The sequence below is a fragment of the Pelophylax lessonae genome (genome assembly GCF_965119305.1).
Source record: "Pelophylax lessonae genome assembly, chromosome: 12".
Lineage (NCBI taxonomy): Eukaryota > Metazoa > Chordata > Amphibia > Anura > Ranidae > Pelophylax > Pelophylax lessonae.
In genome coordinates, this window is record NC_138779.1 from 62,556,128 (window position 1) to 62,573,409 (window position 17,282).

Genomic DNA, 17,282 nt, shown 5'->3' on the forward strand with positions numbered 1-17,282 from the left:
AAGCTGTTGCAGTTTAACTCTGAGCATCAAGTGGTGAGCCTGGGGGTCTATCTCTCTCTCTCTCGATCGATAGGGATCCCTAAGCAGGTAACACTAAGGGGCTTTTTTTGTGGCGCTGGGGGTCAGAAAAAAAAAAAAAAGTTTTTTTCTTTACTTTTGAATTATATTATCCAGGAAGTAACTGGAGTTATTATGGACCCTGCCACACATATTCCCCCACCTGTTTCCCTCGAGGGGGCCTCGGGACCCGCCGGTGCACAGAGTATAGAGTCATTTACAGCAATTTTGGAGTCTATGGTGGCTCGGGTGGAGGCGGCCTGTCAGGGACGGGGGTCAAGGAAGCGACCCCCGCCTACCCCTATACCATCTGACACCTCTGACTCAGATTCAGAGATGGTCACGGCAGTTGCAGGTTCCTCTGCAAGGGCTGTTATCCCAGGTAAAGCCCCCTCAGACAGTGAGGAGGACGCTTCTTCTCTTGCTATAATTCAGGAAGAAGCATTGGTGGACGCACTAGTTGTGGCAGTGCAAGAAACCTTAAAACTTGAGGCTTTACCGGCAGAGGCAACTGAAACAGAGAGGCCTTTTGGGACTAATAAGCCCATCAAGACGGCGAAGGCTTTTCCTGTACCTAAATGTTTTGGTAATCAGATTAAAGGAGAATGGGAGCATTCTAAACGTACCTTTACTATTTCCAAGCGTATTGCTAGACGCTATCCGTTTGAGGAATCCATCATTAAGAAATGGACGGTACCACCAGTCGTGGATCCGCCTATTTCCAGGCTGAATAAAGCCACGGTTATTCCAGTGGAGGACACTTCGTCCTTTAAGGATCCGGTGGATCGAAAGATAGAAGCAGAGTCCCGCACTATCTTTTCTCTGATAGGGTCAGCATTTAGACCAGTAATCGTTATTGGTCTAGTTTCCCAGACACTTACGGAATGGGCGAAGATGGTACGCCAAGATCTTAGGGGAAAAGATATTCCCCAGGAGACATCTGATTTGATGGAACAAATCATACAAGGGCTACGGTTTATCTGTGACGCAGCCTTGGACACTACTCCCCTATTAGGGCATGCATCTAAGTTAGCAGTGATCCTCAGACGTGTGCTGTGGTTAAAATGCTGGTCAGCTGACCTAGGTTCCAAAAAGACCTTGACCAATCTCCCCTTTCAGGGGAATCGTCTATTTGGAGCCAACCTAGATGAAATCATTAAGGATGCCACTGGGGGCAAGAGCACTTTTTTGCCACAGGCTGCAAAAGCTAAGGGACCTCGCAACAAGCGAGGACCTTTCTTTACCGCCCATAAAGGGCGCCCGGCTGGTACTAGCGGGAAAGGCAAGACTCCTCCAGGAGGGTTCAAGAAGGGGACCAACCCAGCCAAACCCGAAGCAAAGGAGTACACAGCCTGAAGGTGCGCCCCCACCCGGTTTCAGGGTGGGGGGACGTTTTCACCGGTATTCAGGACATTAGATCGAGCATCAACCACTACTACCGGTGCGATTCTTCCCTTCCAACATTTAAGTACCACAGGAAGCGGTAGTTACCGTTCCCTGAAAAGATCTTTTCCTTTACCTTTTCCTAAGATTAGTCCCGATACCTCACAGGAATCGGATCTGGTTGACCAGATAGGCCAAGCAGCCTCTAGTCGGGTGACTTCGGTCCCTGAGGTTCAACCAGAAAAGATCACTTTTCCTGATAACTATCAGGTATCTGATAAATGTGTGGGAACAGAAAACGACCAGACTTTCTCGGATGGTCGGGGCCAGATAGCTCTAGGGACGCCTGGTTCAGATCCAATCAGCGCCAGTGGTCCTAGAAATTCTAGGCTGGCCTCCTCAAGCCAGCCTGGCCGACTTGGACATGTTAGTCGCAGACGTTCCGTGGGAACTTCGTCTCAGGGAGTGTCTGTGGTCTCAAGGACCAATTTACCTTCGTGCTTTACAGTCGCTGGTTTTAATGGCCTGGCCATTGAGACCCAAGTACTGAAGGACAGAGGTTTGTCTACTTCAGTCATTCCTACCCTTATTAAAGCAAGGAAAGCGACTTCCAGCAAAGTCTATTATCACACATGGAAGACTTATATTGCGTGGTGCGAATCTTTAGGATTTTCTCCACGTACCTATTCGGTGACTCGAATATTGGCTTTTTTGCAACAAGGGGTTGAGCAGAAGCTAGCCTTGAGCACCATCAAGGGTCAAGTTTCAGCATTAGCAATCTTCTTTCAGAAGCCTTTAGCTACCAAATCCTTGGTGCGGAATTTCATCCAGGGGGTGCGGCACCTGGCTCCTCCAGTCCGCGCGCCCTTACCGCCCTGGGATCTTAATTTGGTTTTGTCGGTTCTACAGAAACCTCCTTTTGAAAACATCAGGGAGATTCCCTTGCTTACTCTATCCCAGAAGGTGGCCTTCTTGGTGGCTATTACTTCTGCTCGCAGGGTGTCAGAACTGGCTGCATTATCATGCCAGTCACCATACCTAGTGATTCATAGGGATAAGGTAGTACTTCATCCTAAGCCATCTTTTCTTCCCAAGGTGGTTTCAGATTTTCATCTGAATGAAGATATTGTACTACCTTCCTTGTGTCCTCAGCCCAAGCATCATCGGGAACATGCGTTGCATTCCTTAGATGTGGTTCGGGCAATCAGGGTATACCTGAAAGCTACGGAATCATTCCGTAAGACGGATTCACTTTTTGTGATCACGGATGGCCCCAGAAAGGGTTTGCCTGCATCTGCCGCGACCATTGCCAAATGGATTAGACAAACGGTGGTACAGGCTTATTCTATTAAGGGTCAGAGTCCTCCGTTCCCTGTTAGGGCGCACTCCACTCGAGCGCTCAGTACTTCCTGGGCCTTTCGCCATCAGGCGTCAGTGGTCCAGGTATGTAAGGCGGCCACCTGGTCGTCGGTACATACCTTTACAAAATTCTATAAAATTGATGTGACGGCATCGGCGGATGCCTCATTTGGCCGCAAGGTTTTGCAGGCCGCAATTTGAGGAGACCGGTGGTCTACCTCGAGGGTTTTTTTCTGTTTGAAAAAAAAAAAAAAAAAAAATTGTTTTCTCTTTTTTTTTTGGTTGAGTCTCATCATTAAGGATGAGCATTGTAAACTTCTAGTTGGCACCGGTTGGGCCTTCTAGATTGGGATTTGATTTCCATTTTCCCACCCCTCAGTTGTGATACTGCTCTGGGACGTCCCGAAGGTGGTGTATCACCGAGGACTACGTCTGTCGAGCGCTAGAGAAAAATGGATTTTTGTAAAATCTTACCGTAAAATCCTTTTCTCTTAGCTCATCGACAGACTTAGTCCCCGCCCCTCTGTTTTGGAGTTGGGTTGGGTTAAATTCTCTAAGCACTGCTTTTTCACATAACTGATTTGCTGAGGCAGAGAGAGAGAGGATATACCCTCTGGGACTGCCCCTAGGGTGTGGCCAGAGCTTTTTAATTTCCTGTCTAGTCCTGCTCCTGCGGAGGTAACATAACCCGAAGGTGGTGTATCACCGAGGACTACGTCTGTCGATGAGCTAAGAGAAAAGGATTTTACGGTAAGATTTTACAAAAATCCATTTATTGCTTAAATCACTCAATTGCACTTAGCACTTTTTTGCACTTGCCACCTATATATGATTGTTTACATCCGATGAGTGATACATAGACGGTACAATCCAATCTGCACACGATAAAGTACCATCTTTTTTATATCTGCACCATATTGCACATTTAATATTTTAACATCAAAACATTTTATTTGCACAATATTTGCTCACCAATAAGCACTGTGCACTTTCATTTTGGATCACATACAACGAAGAAATTCACTGTGCAAGGTGGTAGCGCCCCATACCAACACCTCCCAACCCCTACAGGGCAAAATTGTGACCCCTGTACTTATGCACCTGTCTTGAATATAGCTACGAGACGAGGTCACTTTAAAGGGTTGCCCAAAGTTTTACAGACTTTCTGTATAAATTGTCTCCACTGGGTCCTCCTCTTTCCACATGTTCGTTTGACGTTCCTTTGGGGAGCCATACTTATGGAGCCCTGCAGAGTAAAGGTCTCCCCAAAGAAGTGAATGTGACCATGGAGCGCATGCAGAAAAGGGAGGGTACGGGTGGAGCAGCGGAGAGAAGATGACTGGAACAGGTGCAAAGGTAGATGGTAGACTGGTCACCAGCACTACACAGGTTGGAGGCAAGTATTTAAATGACAATGGTACCAAAGGTACAGTTTTCCTTTAAAAAAAAATGAACCAGACCCCTCTGCTCTTTCTGGTGTGCAGACATTGTAATATACAAACCATTCTAGGTTTTTCTTTTTTTTATAAGCAGTATTTAAAATACTTTTCACATTTTATTTGAATAAGTGCCCTAACTAGACTAAACTGTTTTTGTAATATTGGAAATATTTGCAATTCTGCTTTTAGAAATCAGTTTTGTAATGGATCTGGTGGTGTACTATCACATTACCATCTCTGTAGCTGCCTTCCGCTGTGTGATGGCTTTGATTGTTAAGAGATCATCTCCTTGTCTACAGTTCTGAAACCATTACAGATCCCTTTAAAAATGTATGACTCTGTTAATTGCTAATTATGTTACTTTGTTGGAGCGGGACATTAAGTGAAGAAAAGCAGTGAACATTTAAAGTTTAGGTTCAGCGCTATTTTTCTAATCCCTCTGAGATTGGATTTTTAACACAAAAGGCCGGTTCTGACTGTTCAATTGTGTTTACACTACTTGATTGCAAAATGGAATATAGAGCGAACGCCAGCGTGCGTGTGGGTGCTGAATGACTCGGGGTTGGCACTGAGCTTTCCAGTTTCCTTTTAATTTGAGAGCCTGACTTCAGCTGGTTGGTTGGTGTTAGTGGCACTCAATTAAAATCCAGCATTTTACTCGGATTCCTGGGTGTGTGTGATGAGAATAAGCCATAGATAGAAATACGGGCTGCTGTTTCTTGCTGTTTATTAGTATGACTCACAGATAGAAATAACCCCTTCCCTTTGATTGGTTCCCAGCTGAGTATTCCGCAGAGCTCCTTTTCAGAGCTGTGATAATGTGGAAACCTAAACTACCAATTAAAGCTAACACTTGTTTTCTTTATTTAAAATGGTGAGGTTTACTTAAAGCCTGATCAGCAAGTGAACTCTGATGCGTGCGTCGCATGTTATACAGTTATAGACCTAATAGTTAAAGCTGAACTCCAGGCAGATATAAAAGACACAAATGAATTCAAGTCTGTGCTCATTTATAAATCAATGAATGTATTTTTCACATCCATTGAGGGACACAAGAATTCAGGAACAGTTGGGTTATATTGGTACCTACAGGAACTTTGGACACTGCCAAACAGAAAAATTGTAAGCCAGTCCCCATATAAAGAAAAAAGCATATATAGGTGCATTCCATAAAATTAGAATATCATCAAAAAATGTAATTTTAGTTCAGTAATTCAATTAAAAAAACGAAACTCCTATATTTTATATAGATGTTACACACACAGAGTGATATATTTCAAGCATTTTTATTTTTATTTTGAGGATTTTGGCTTACAGCTAGTGAAAACCCAGAATTCAGTATCCCAGAAAATTGGAATATTACATAAGACTAATAAAGGATTTTTAATACAGAAATGTTGGCTTACTGAAAAATGTCCATGTACAGTATAGTATGCACTCTGGGGTCCTTTTGCATGAATTACTGTATCAATGCGGCATGGCATGAAGGCGATCAGCCTGTGGCACTGCTGAAGTGTTATGGAAGCCCAGGTTGCTCTGATAGTGGCCTTCAGCTCGTCTGCATTGTTGGGTCTGGTGTCTCATCTTCCTCTTGACAATACCCCACAGATTCTCTATGGGGTTTAGGTTAGGTAAGTTTGCTGGGCATTCAAGCACAGTGATACCATGATCATTAAATCAGGTATTGGTACTTTTGGCAGTGTGGCAGGTTCCAGGTCCTACTGAAAAATGAAATCCACATTTCCATAAAGTTGGTCAGCAGAGGGAAGCATGAAGTGCTCCAGAATTTCCTGGTAGAGGGTTGCGCTGACTTTGGACTTGATAAAACACAGTGGACCAACACCAGCAGTAAAACATGAACAGGGCTAATTGCCTAGTGGATCCAAGAGCCCTATTACACAAGGACAATGTGTCTAATAAACAGTCATAGTTTATTCAAAAATAGATAAAAATTAAACATGACGCTGAAAAGTCGTTACCAGTAGATGACTGGCCACATGCTTAGGGCACCTGAAATATGCCAAGGAACCAGAGATGTATAGTAACTAAGTAGAACTACTTCACTACTGTACTTAAGTACCGAAAGGCGGTATCTGTACTTTCCTAGAGTAGAATTTTTTTCTCCTACTTCCACTTTTACTTCACTACATTTTTTCGATGATTTCAATACTTCTACTAAGATATTTTTTTTTTGTGCTGCATAGTTACTCGTTACAATTATAAAAATTACCACTGCCAGAACAGTAGATGGCAGGTTTCATGAAGCTCAAAACATGTGTATTATCAGCGCATACGAAAATAAATGCTACTGTATGTATAAATAAAAGCTGCATTTGAAATAATAAAAAACAATATGATGTTCAAACTTTTGACTTCTTTCTTTAATAACTACATAACACAGTACTTGTACTTTTACTTTCAGTACTTGAGTAGCAATTTTTTTTTTTAAAACTACTGGTACTTTTACTTTCAGTACTTGAGTAGCAAAATAAAAAAAAAAAACTACTTGCAATACTTAAGTACAAAAAATGTTGAATACTTTACTACTTCTACTCAAGTCACTTTTTGATTGAGCCCTTCCACTTCTACTCAAGTCACTTTTTGATCGAGCACTTGTACTTTTTTACTCAAGTATGGGTTTCGAGTACTTTATACAACTCTGCAAGGAACCAAGATGTCAGTAAGGTCCGTGATGGAACAACCTGCCAGCCGTGGCAAGGAAGAGAAGGGGGATATGACAAAGGTGCGTGCCCCAAAACATGTTGTCCTGTCAACTAGTGTGTTCCTCTGATATGTTCCAGTCCTCCGTCATCACTACTACACACTTCTGGATTCTGTTGATGTCACTTCTGGTGAGGCGGGTTCCTCTGCTTCCTTGCTTCAGCCGGCAGGTTTCCCCCCTGTGTGACGTTCTATTTGCTTCGGTGTTCCAATCTGATTTCCTATACTTCCTCTGTGAGGCTTCATACACAACTGACGGTCGCGGACTAAGGCACATTACTGTCTCACTGGACATGAGAGTCCTGTTCCAGGCATATCTTTGTTTGATGAGCTCAACCTCAAACATAAACCCTCCTTTATTCAGCATTCCTCATTTTTTTAGCTTGTTTTCAAGGAAGTTGAACACTTTTTCTTAATCTCTGATGAGGAAACTCTGGCTACTTTCTGTAGACTTTTTTTTTTTGTGTGTGGATTTATTCCTCTGTGACTTCAGTAAAGATTTCTTGTTGCAGTACTGCTTGAGATGGTCTCTACATAGCAGCTATTCAGATCTTTGTTTTCTCAGCCTAGCTTTGTAGGCTGTACCTGGACTCCAATGGACTGGACATGTGAGGAATGTGACCTTCAGCCTAGAATGTGACCCTCAGGCTCTGGGCTCTACGTTGTAGCACTTACCAGACCTGAATGTAAAGTGTCTATCTTGGCTACAGAACAGTTTCCAGGTTCAGAGCTAAAGCTCAGCCCCAAGTGTGACCTTATCTTTGTAGACTGCTTTGTGAGTAAGTCTGTTAAAGCCCTTTCATACTGAGGTGCTTTTTAAGCACTTTGGCTCGAAAAGAAAAAAGCACCTGAAAAGCTCACGAAAACCTATTCCCATTAAAATCAATAAATGCTTTTACACTGGGGTGGTGCACTGGTGGAGCGGTGAAAAAAATCCTGCAAGCAGCACCTTTTGGAGCATGTTTCGAGTGCTAAAAAAAGTGTCTCAAAGACGCCCCCCATTGAAATGAATGAGAAGCTCCTGAAAGGGACTTAAAATCACTTCAAAAGCTCCTCAAAATGGTTTTTGGAGCAGTTTTTGAGTCATGCCCTTAAAAAAAAAAAATAATGCACGCTAATGCCTGAAAAGCGCTGCAAAAGTGCTCAATGTTTTATGGGACATTTGCAAGCGCCTCAGTGTGTAAGGGCTCCTAAAGTAGAACTAAAGGCATTTTTTTTTTTTTTTCATTTTGGATACAGTATGGTAGGGTTTTTTTTTTTTTTTTTTTGACATCTGCATCACATTGGGGAAATTTCTCTTTACTTCCTGTCCCATTGCTGATATCTCAGGAAATCCCTCCAAAATGAGGGAATGCTGATATATTTCCCCTCTTACTGGTCTGTGGACAACCCAAATGTTTCATTTTCTTTCACTTCAGGTGAATCTCCCTAATGGTGGGCACAGGAAGCATTGAAAACCTTACAAGTGTTATAATCCCTCTCCACAATCATAAATGCTGTATTACAAGCTGTTCATACTAAGTCACTAGGAGATTCCTTTTCTATAGTCTGCAAAAAAACCTGGTTTATCCTTGTGCTCTCTTTCTCCCCATTCTGCCCAAGTCCCCAATGCAGCTAGGGATTTTACAGAGCAGTGTTGGCAGCTCTGCACATGCTCAGTTTTCAGTGAGTTTCTATGCTGAGCATTTCTTCCCTATTACATCTGAGGAGCCCATGTGACTATAGAGTCACACATGTGGGTGTATACCCAGTGGTAAATGACAGCCCACTTCCTCTCACCTCCTCCATGCCAACTAACCAGCTAAACGCAATGGGGGTGGGATACTACATGTAGATTATTGGAAGCTTCACTTCCCTCTTTTTCTAAGACACAGGCTGGAGGAGAGTGACAGCCTGTGACTAGCAGAAATACGTCCACGTCATGTTATTGGCAAAAGATAGGAATTGATTTCAAATATATATTTGTATTGATATTTTTACTCTGTATTCCAAAGCTGTTTTTTTGATCATGTGACCAGCAAGCACCCCCTGCCTATGTTTCCTGGCAGACAGGCTGGGAAAGAGCGATAGCTGTAAATGGATTAGGAAAAAGGTACTTTGTTTTTTTTTTTTTTAATTAAAGTGCCATTATCCACATACAGAAATAGAAAGGGCACCTCACGGTATTTGAGTAATGTGTGTGTTTTTTTTTTTTTTTTATGGTGGGTTCTTCACTATTCCGATGCTAAGAGGTCATCAGCATGGATAGTTATGTGGCTGTGAATCTCGGGACTGGATGGACAAAAATACCTTGTCATGAAAAACCATTCCCTTATAATATATATATATATATATATCTGTGTATTTAGCTGTTTTGCAAGGAGTTCAGCTTTAAATTTTCAAATTTTCTTGCTGTATCATTTGCTGGCCACTCACTTTTGAGTTGTTAATTATCATCCCGGTTCCATGTTTCATTCCTTTGCTAAATCTGAGGAAAAAATCAATTTAAAATGAAAAAGGTGATATTTCAATTTTAATGTTTGGAATTTTGGTGTTTTTTTTTTTCCCAGTTACTTATTTTTCCATTCCTTTCAGTCGCTCTTCCACCTGCCAGAGTTTCGAAGATTGGTCCATAGTTACAGTATTTCCCAAAGCATGCTGGAGAGATGTCAGAGCAGAAGTGTAAGTAGTTGATCTGTGCGATTTATTCTAAACCAAAAAAAAAAAAAATGTTTTGGAATTAAGGTGGCGTAGGAGACATTTACTGTTGCTGTCCCATTAGTTTACAGAACATTGCATCTGAATGGTTAAAGCTAACCTCCAGAAATGTGACAAAAACAGCCCTTGCAGTGGGGCAACGTCCCATTATGAAAGGGTAAATGCTCATTTAGTCTAGGACAGTGATCTCCAATTGCAGTCCAGGTGCCGGATGCGGCCTCTTCTTGCCTTTTTCCGGCCCTTGGGGCACTATTCCTCCCACTGATGCAAGTTACTATTCTGCCAACTGACACCAACAATAGGGAACAGGTTCTCCCACAACGGGGCACTATTCCTCCCAATGATACAAGCGATGGGGCACTATTCCTCCACCCAATACCAAATGTGATGCTTACTCCCACTGATGCCAGGAAAAAGTCTGGTGGCTCTTTGGTTAGAAAGTTTAGAGACCCCTGGTCTAGGTACTTAGGATAAATAATCAATCCTACTCCTGGCTCCAGCAGACTCCCTCTATCCATGTGACTGTTCACCTACAACCACCTCTTAATAAGGATGCCGTGGATTGCAGTCGCATGTTCACCTCTAGCGTGTACAATGCAGGGTTAGAAGCCCTGCACTGCAAATGTTAAGGCCGAGGCTCTGCCCACAGACTAGAACTTCAGGGAGAGGAGGAGAACCCCGGAGTAGGTCTGAGTCAGGAGTCTGGTGGGGAAGAAGGCCAGTTCACTTCCCCTTAGACTAAACAGGCATTTACCTTCAGTGGTGCAGAGGGCAGCACTGCGAGGACTGTTTTCCCACATTTCCGAAGCTCACCTTTAGGATTTCACTCCCCTCTAATATTATAATCAATAAACATTCTTCACACAGATGATCCATTTTCAGAATGTTTTTGTAATTATTTTTAGGCTCGGTTCACACTGGGGCGGCACGACTCTGTACTACTTCGGGGGCGACTTGTGCATTCCCATGCACCACGACTTCGGAGTGACTTGCACGGACTTCACATAATGGAAGTCTATGCAAGTCGCTCCGAGGTCGCCCCGTAGTAGTACAGGACCCTTTTTCTAAGTCGGAAGCGACTTGTGTCGCTCCTATTAGAATGGGTCCTGTAGCAGTCAATGGACTGCAAGGGAGTGCGACTTGTCAGGCTGACAAGTCGCCTTACAAGTTGCGCTGGTGTGAATGGAGTCTGAAGGTAATGTTTAAAAATAAAATTGAAAACTAAAAAAAACGTTCGTACTGTCACCAGTTAGTGTCCCTGATCTCCACCACACCATTTATATAATGACATTGTACTGCACTGGTGACTATGTTTAAGAAAAAAAAAAATTGTGAAAATTTTTTTTTTTTAATTTCTTAATTTTCCAAACCATTATGACAACAAATAACTTTTAAAAACTCGCCATGCCTCTTACTAAATTTCTTGGACTGTCTACGTTCCAGAAAGGGGTTATTTGGTGGATATTTGTACTGTCTTGACATATTTTGGGCCTCAAGAAAAAATAGGCCTTCGGTACATCAGGATCGATCAAATTTCAGATATAGATCATAGTTTGTGGACTTTATTACTTTCCTACAGACTAATTAATTTACACTGATTTAGGGTTTTTTTCACCAAGGAAATGTAACAGAATACATTTTGACCTTAAATCTATGAGCAACAAGTATTTTCAAATTTTTATAGCCGAAACAAAGTTTTTCAAAACTTTCAGTCTGCTTTTGTTTAGCAAAAAAAAAAAAAGCCCAATGGTGATTAAATGCCACCAAAAGAAAGTTCTAGTTGTGTCAACAAAATTATAAAAATTTAGTTTGAGTACAGTGTTTCATGACCGTGCAGTTGTCATTCAAAGTGCAACATCGCTGAAAATTGGCCTGGTAAAAGTGCCCTGTATTCAAGTGGTTAAAGGTATCATACGGAGTAACATAATCACATTGTAATTCAAATATTTTTATAAATATATTGCTACAGCGCGGTTGGCTTATTCTGGGAGGGCGTACAATGATGTCCTCCCAGAATCGCTCATCCCGCGCACCCCCTGGGGCACGCCAACGGAAGTGTCTGTGCTCGCCCCAGGGGGTGGTTCCTGGTTAGGAAGGCGGTGCCCAGTAGGTAAGTGGTTAAAACAAGGACTTAAGTCCCTTAAACCTAGAGATGACATTATAGTGCACCCTGCTGATAAGGGTGGTGGAGTTGTCGTTTTAGACAAATTGGCGTATGTGACAGAAATGAGAATATTGCCTGACCAGGAGACTTTTGTTTTGTCTCTTTCATCCAATCCCACCAATAGAATTAGAAAGGAGTTGGCCATCTTTGAAAATCTATTTGACATCTTTTACTTTTTTATGCTTGTGAGTGCAACATTCTTTAAATAAAGTAGCGATTTTAGCTTTATGGACATACTGCACCATTGTGTTGTCATTTGCATCCCTTTGAGGTTACCCAGTATCTCTTGCTGGAGGTGGGACCCTTTCAGGTATATCTTATTGAAGCAGCTTGTGGTGACGGATGGCAGCAGTGGGACAACTGATGCTCCATTTAGCCTTTGCATTCCACTTGCTGGTATTGACTTCTCTATAATTTGAGAGTCCACACAATCCGGTAAGCAGATTGGTGTTTTCTCACACAGTGGTAATGATTAGATCACACTTTCTTCTGCTTTTACTGGTGTACAGTGATCCTCCCATCTACATGCTATGAAAACTTCTTTTTAATGCTTTGTAGAGACTTTAAATTGGTGCTGCCCCCTTTTTGTATTTTATGTATTTTCATGGTGTGCAATTAAACCATTGGTGGCCTTTATATTTTTTTATCCAAGCGCAGATATTTCTGTGTTTTTAACCCTTAGATTGAATGTTGTGTTTTTTTTTCAGGAGAAGAGGAACATTGCTTTCATGCAAGAACTTCAGTGCTTGTTTGCTCTCATGGTTGGATCCAACAGAAAGTTTGTTGATCCTTCTGCTGCTGTTGAACTGTTGAAAGATGCTTTTCTGTCTGAAGAAGCACAACAGGTAAAGAATAGTCAGTTTTTGCTTTAGATGCTCGTATTGCAATTCTTTTTTACTAAAACTGGTGCAAAATCTGGTGTAGCTCTGCACATAAACCAATCCGCTTCTAGTTTTTTTTTTTTGTCAAAGCTTGATTGAACAAGCTGAAGTTAGAAGCTGATTGATTGGCTATTATTGCACTCTCCTGGTTAAAGCGGAGTTCCACCCAAAAGTGGAACTTCCGCTTTAGGTGTTCCTACCCCCCTGACATGCCACATTTGGCATGTCATTTTTTGGGGGGGGGAGTGGGTACCTAGTTTTGACAGGTACCCGCTCCCACTTCCGCTCGGAGCGCCGCGGCGCCCTGAGCGGAAGTTCTCCTCTCCCCCTCCCTCCCTGCAATCTTCTGGGACACGTCAGAGGTCCCAGAAGATTGGCCGGCCAATCACGGCGCGCAGCGCGACTCGCGCATGCGCAGTGGGTACCCGGCTGTGAAGCCGCAAACTGTAACAGCCGGGTGCCCACAGCAGTGATGCCGGCGCCGAGGGAGAGGATCGAGGCTTCGGGCGGCCGCATCGCTGGACCGTTGGACAGGTGAGTCAAATGGCTGGAACTCCGCTTTAAGTAAATCAAAACCCTCTTATGACAATATGATGTTGTGACATATACAACCTGCCTTGGTATTTGCCCCTTCAGTGGTGTCGAAGCTCTGACCAGTGTTTCCATATCCTTTTATTGAAAAGTAAGCATTCCTCAATCCCACAATACAATGGATAGTACCCGAGCCACCTGTTTGCTAGCATTTGCCATGCATCATTGTGGGGAAGAGACTGGTGCAGGTGTGATGGACAAACAAATAGTCAAGCAGGAGCAATGATCTGACTGCTGATAGGTTAGTTAAACGTGAGCTAGTCAGTAACTTTAGAAATGTCACCCTATCAAAGATCTGTTCTGGTCCTGTTCTAATTAAAATGGACCTGAACTCAAAGAGAAAAGATTTAATATGTTATAGCCAATACAAACTGCTAATTTCAAAGAAATCAGGAATTCGCTGCAATACTTCACCTTTATTCATTCTTCATGCAAAAGACATCACAGACAGTGTGGGGTACAGTAAAAGTTGACGCGTTTCGTGCTATGGCTAGCACTCATAACCGCAAAACGTATCAACGTTTATTGTACCCTGCACTGTCTGATGTCTTTTGCATGAAGGATCTGCAGACAAGATGTTCTATAGAGCACCCTCCCCTAAATCCTGGCTACGCAGTGGGTGGATGGCTAATGTGCTTACCTGGAGCTGGTGTTTCTTCAATGAAAACTGCTGATTGTGTCTAGGCAAAGTCCTGGAAAATCTACCATTTTGTTTTTTTTTCTGAACAATAGCAGTGTATTTGTTGTGTGACCGCACCCAGGCACTCCTGTGGTCCCCTAGCTGTACGTCTGTTTGCTAGCATTTTCCTTCAGAAGCCACCTAATTATTAAATAGCGTGCACCTGTGCGTAATTTTAATCTCTGTATAAATACAGCTGTTCTGTGAAGCCCTCAGAGGTTTGAACCTTAGTGAGCAAACCGCATCACGAAGGCCAAGGAACACACCAGACAAGTCAGGGATAAAGTTGTGGAAAATTTTAAAGCAGTGTTAAGTTATAAAAAAATATCCCAAACTTTGAACATCTCATGGAGCACTGTTCAATCCAGCATCCAAAAATGGAAAGAGTATGGCACAACTGCAAACCTACCAAGACATGGCTGTCCACCTAAACTGACAGGCCGGGGAAGGAGAGCATTAATCAGAGAAGCAGCCAAGAGGCCCATGGTGACTATGGAGGAGCTGCAGAGATCCACAGCTCAGGTGGGAGAATCTGTCCACAGGACAACTATTAGTCATGTACTCCACAAATCTGGCCTTTATGGAAGAGTGGCAAGAAGAAAGCCATTGTTGAAAGAAAAGCCATAAGAAGTCCCATTTGCAGTTTGTGAGAAGCCATGTGGGGGACACAGCAAACACATGGAAGAAGGTGCTCTGGTCAGATGAGATCAAAATTAAAATTTTTGGCCTAAAAGCAAAACGCCATGTGTGGTGGAAAACGAACACTGCACATCATCCTGATCACACCATCCCCACCGTGAAACGTGGTGGTAGCATCATTTTGTGGGGATGCTTTTCTTCAGCAGGAATAGTGAAGATGAATTGAGCCAAATACAGGGTAATCTTAAGGCCCGTAAACACGATAAGAAAATCTGTAGGGAAAATTCGTCTGACGACCGATCTGACGATTTTCGGATTGTTAGTATGGTGCTTTCGACAGCCGACTCTGACTTTTCAGCTGACAAAATCCTGATGTGCAGGCTATATCATTTTTGTCGTCCGTCAAAACAACATTCCGATTTTCGTCTCATTAGTACAGATTTAGACGGAAAAAAAATCTTAAGAGCAAGACTAGGCATGCTCAGAGACGAAAACACTTACAAAACAATCCAGCACATGACATCACTTCTGAAGTAGAATTCTGTTGTATGGGAAAATTAGTATGAAAATAACCTCTTCACTTTCCACATCAGACTAGCATGCCACAAAAAACGGACGACAGATCGTTCGATAATCTGATCGAGTGTACGGGACTTTAGAATAAAACTGGTTAGAGTCTGCAAAAGACTTGAGACTGAGGCGGAGGTTCACCTTCCAGCAGGACAATGACCATAAACATAGAGCCAGAGCTACAATGGAATGGTTTAGATCAAAGCATAATAATGTGTTAGAATTGCCCAGTCAAAGTCCAGACCTAAATCCAATTGAGAATCTGTGGCGAGCCTTGAAAATTGCAGTTCAGATGCTCTCCATCCAATCTGACAGAGCTCAAGCTATTTTGCAAAGAACAATGGGCAAACATTTCACTCTATATGTGCAAAGCTGGTGGAGACATCCCCAAAAAGACTTGCAGCTGTAAATGCAGTGACAGATGGTTCTACAAAGTATTGACGCAGGGGGTATGATTACAAATGTACGTCACACTTTTCAGATATTTGTAAAAAAAAAAATGTGGTAAACCATTTATCATTTTCCTTCCACTTCACAATTACAGTATGTGCCCTTTTGTGTTGGTCTATCACATAAGGGGTATGAATACTTTTTCAAGGCATTGTATATTAGGTCTATGCAGCCTGTCTACTGACGGCGATTAGAAAGTTCTTGGAATCTCCCTAGGTTTTTTCTTCTTCCTTTGGAAATGCAATGTCACTCAGACCGCTTTCACAGTAGCGTTGTGTATTCCTGATCAGGCATGTGAGGTTAATGGTGTTATTCCAGGCTGCCTTGGGACATCTGTTTTCTCCTAACTTCCTATTAAAACTCTGAGCCAGCAGTTGTTGGGAAAGCACTTCGGTGTCACATGACAATAAATACTTTTGACTTCACAGTTGTTCTTGATGGAAAATGAAATGAATGCATTTAGTTGAGTGTTGTAATGCCACAGGTTTTAATGTACCTGACACTAATTCTGCATTTCTGCTTGCTAGCAAGATGTCTGTGAGTTTACACACAAGCTGCTGGATTGGCTAGAGGACGCTCTCCAACTAGCTGTCTGCAGAGAGTAAGTTTTTTATATGTCATAATTGAAATTGTTTTATGATTCACATCAGCAGTCACGAGAGGATGACCCCAGAATTGGGTTAATAAAGAAATCTTTTTGTGCATATCGTGCTTCTTTTGGGTTTTCAGTGGGATATGAAGGGCTTCAGGACTGAGTCAGGGGAATCTGTAAATTAGGACATACATACACCTGGACTTAAAGTGCTTATTAAACCCTCACATATACCCAGTGAAGTGACTGGCCTCAGGTGATAAACAGAGATGAAACCAATCCTTTCACATAAGTTGTACCTGTTTATCTACAGCTGTATTTCTCCTACATCCATTCAAAGTGCAGAATTTGCACAGGATCTCTCAGCTCTGAAAAGCAAGGGGCAGGGAGCTGAAGTACATCAGTGAGGAGAGCTCTGAGAGTTGATTGGAGGGAAGACACACACCCCCTTCGCACAGCACACAGAGCTGAGGCTGTCAATCATCTGGAGTTCCCTCCCCTGTCACCATTTTTCTCTTGGTGTCCAGAAAACTTGTCAGAAGTGATTCTTGCTAATGGCAGAGGAATGAAGCAGCAGACAGACATTACACTTAGTGCTCTGGATTGAGACAAGTACACACACTATAGATGGATATGCTTTGTTCATATTTCATGTCTTCGGTTTACATCCACTTTAAAGCTGAACTCCAGGAATGTCTGTATTCCAGCTTAGCACAATATAAGAATAAATATAGAATACTTGATCTTCTGGGTCCCCCTCTGCACACCAATCATGGGGAGTCGCTATCTTGGCACTGCCGCCATTTATAAAGCATTTTGTATTTTTTCTTTTCAATGAGTGAATCGCATTCTCAGATTAAAAGAAGGAAAGAGTAGGGGCAGTGATAATATGCTTTCTACCTCGTCCAATCAGTGAAAGCCTTGTATTCATTGAAAAACAATACAAGGCTGCTCTCCTGATATAGACTACAATACAAGCATGCCTGTATCCCTTACTTGGGGAGCAGGACAATTGCTTACAGAATATAGCTAGGAAGGAAGATATTCTTTGGTGCACATC

The 17,282-nt window shown here is 42.6% G+C and overlaps 1 protein-coding gene across 5 annotated transcripts in view; it reads left to right on the forward strand.

Moving 5' to 3' along the window:
• Nucleotides 1-17,282, forward strand: part of USP28 (ubiquitin specific peptidase 28) — a 159,067-nt gene that overhangs the window by 49,750 nt on the left and 92,035 nt on the right. For all 5 annotated transcript variants that reach the window (XR_014225968.1, XM_082273384.1, XM_082273386.1 and 2 more), the window contains exons 6-8: nt 9,534-9,620; nt 12,528-12,665; nt 16,158-16,231. Coding sequence is in view for 4 of the 5 variants with exons in the window: in XM_082273384.1 (XP_082129510.1) it covers nt 9,534-9,620; nt 12,528-12,665; nt 16,158-16,231 (299 nt within the window). In the remaining variant the exon portion in view is untranslated. The remainder of the gene's footprint in view (nt 1-9,533; nt 9,621-12,527; nt 12,666-16,157; nt 16,232-17,282) is intronic.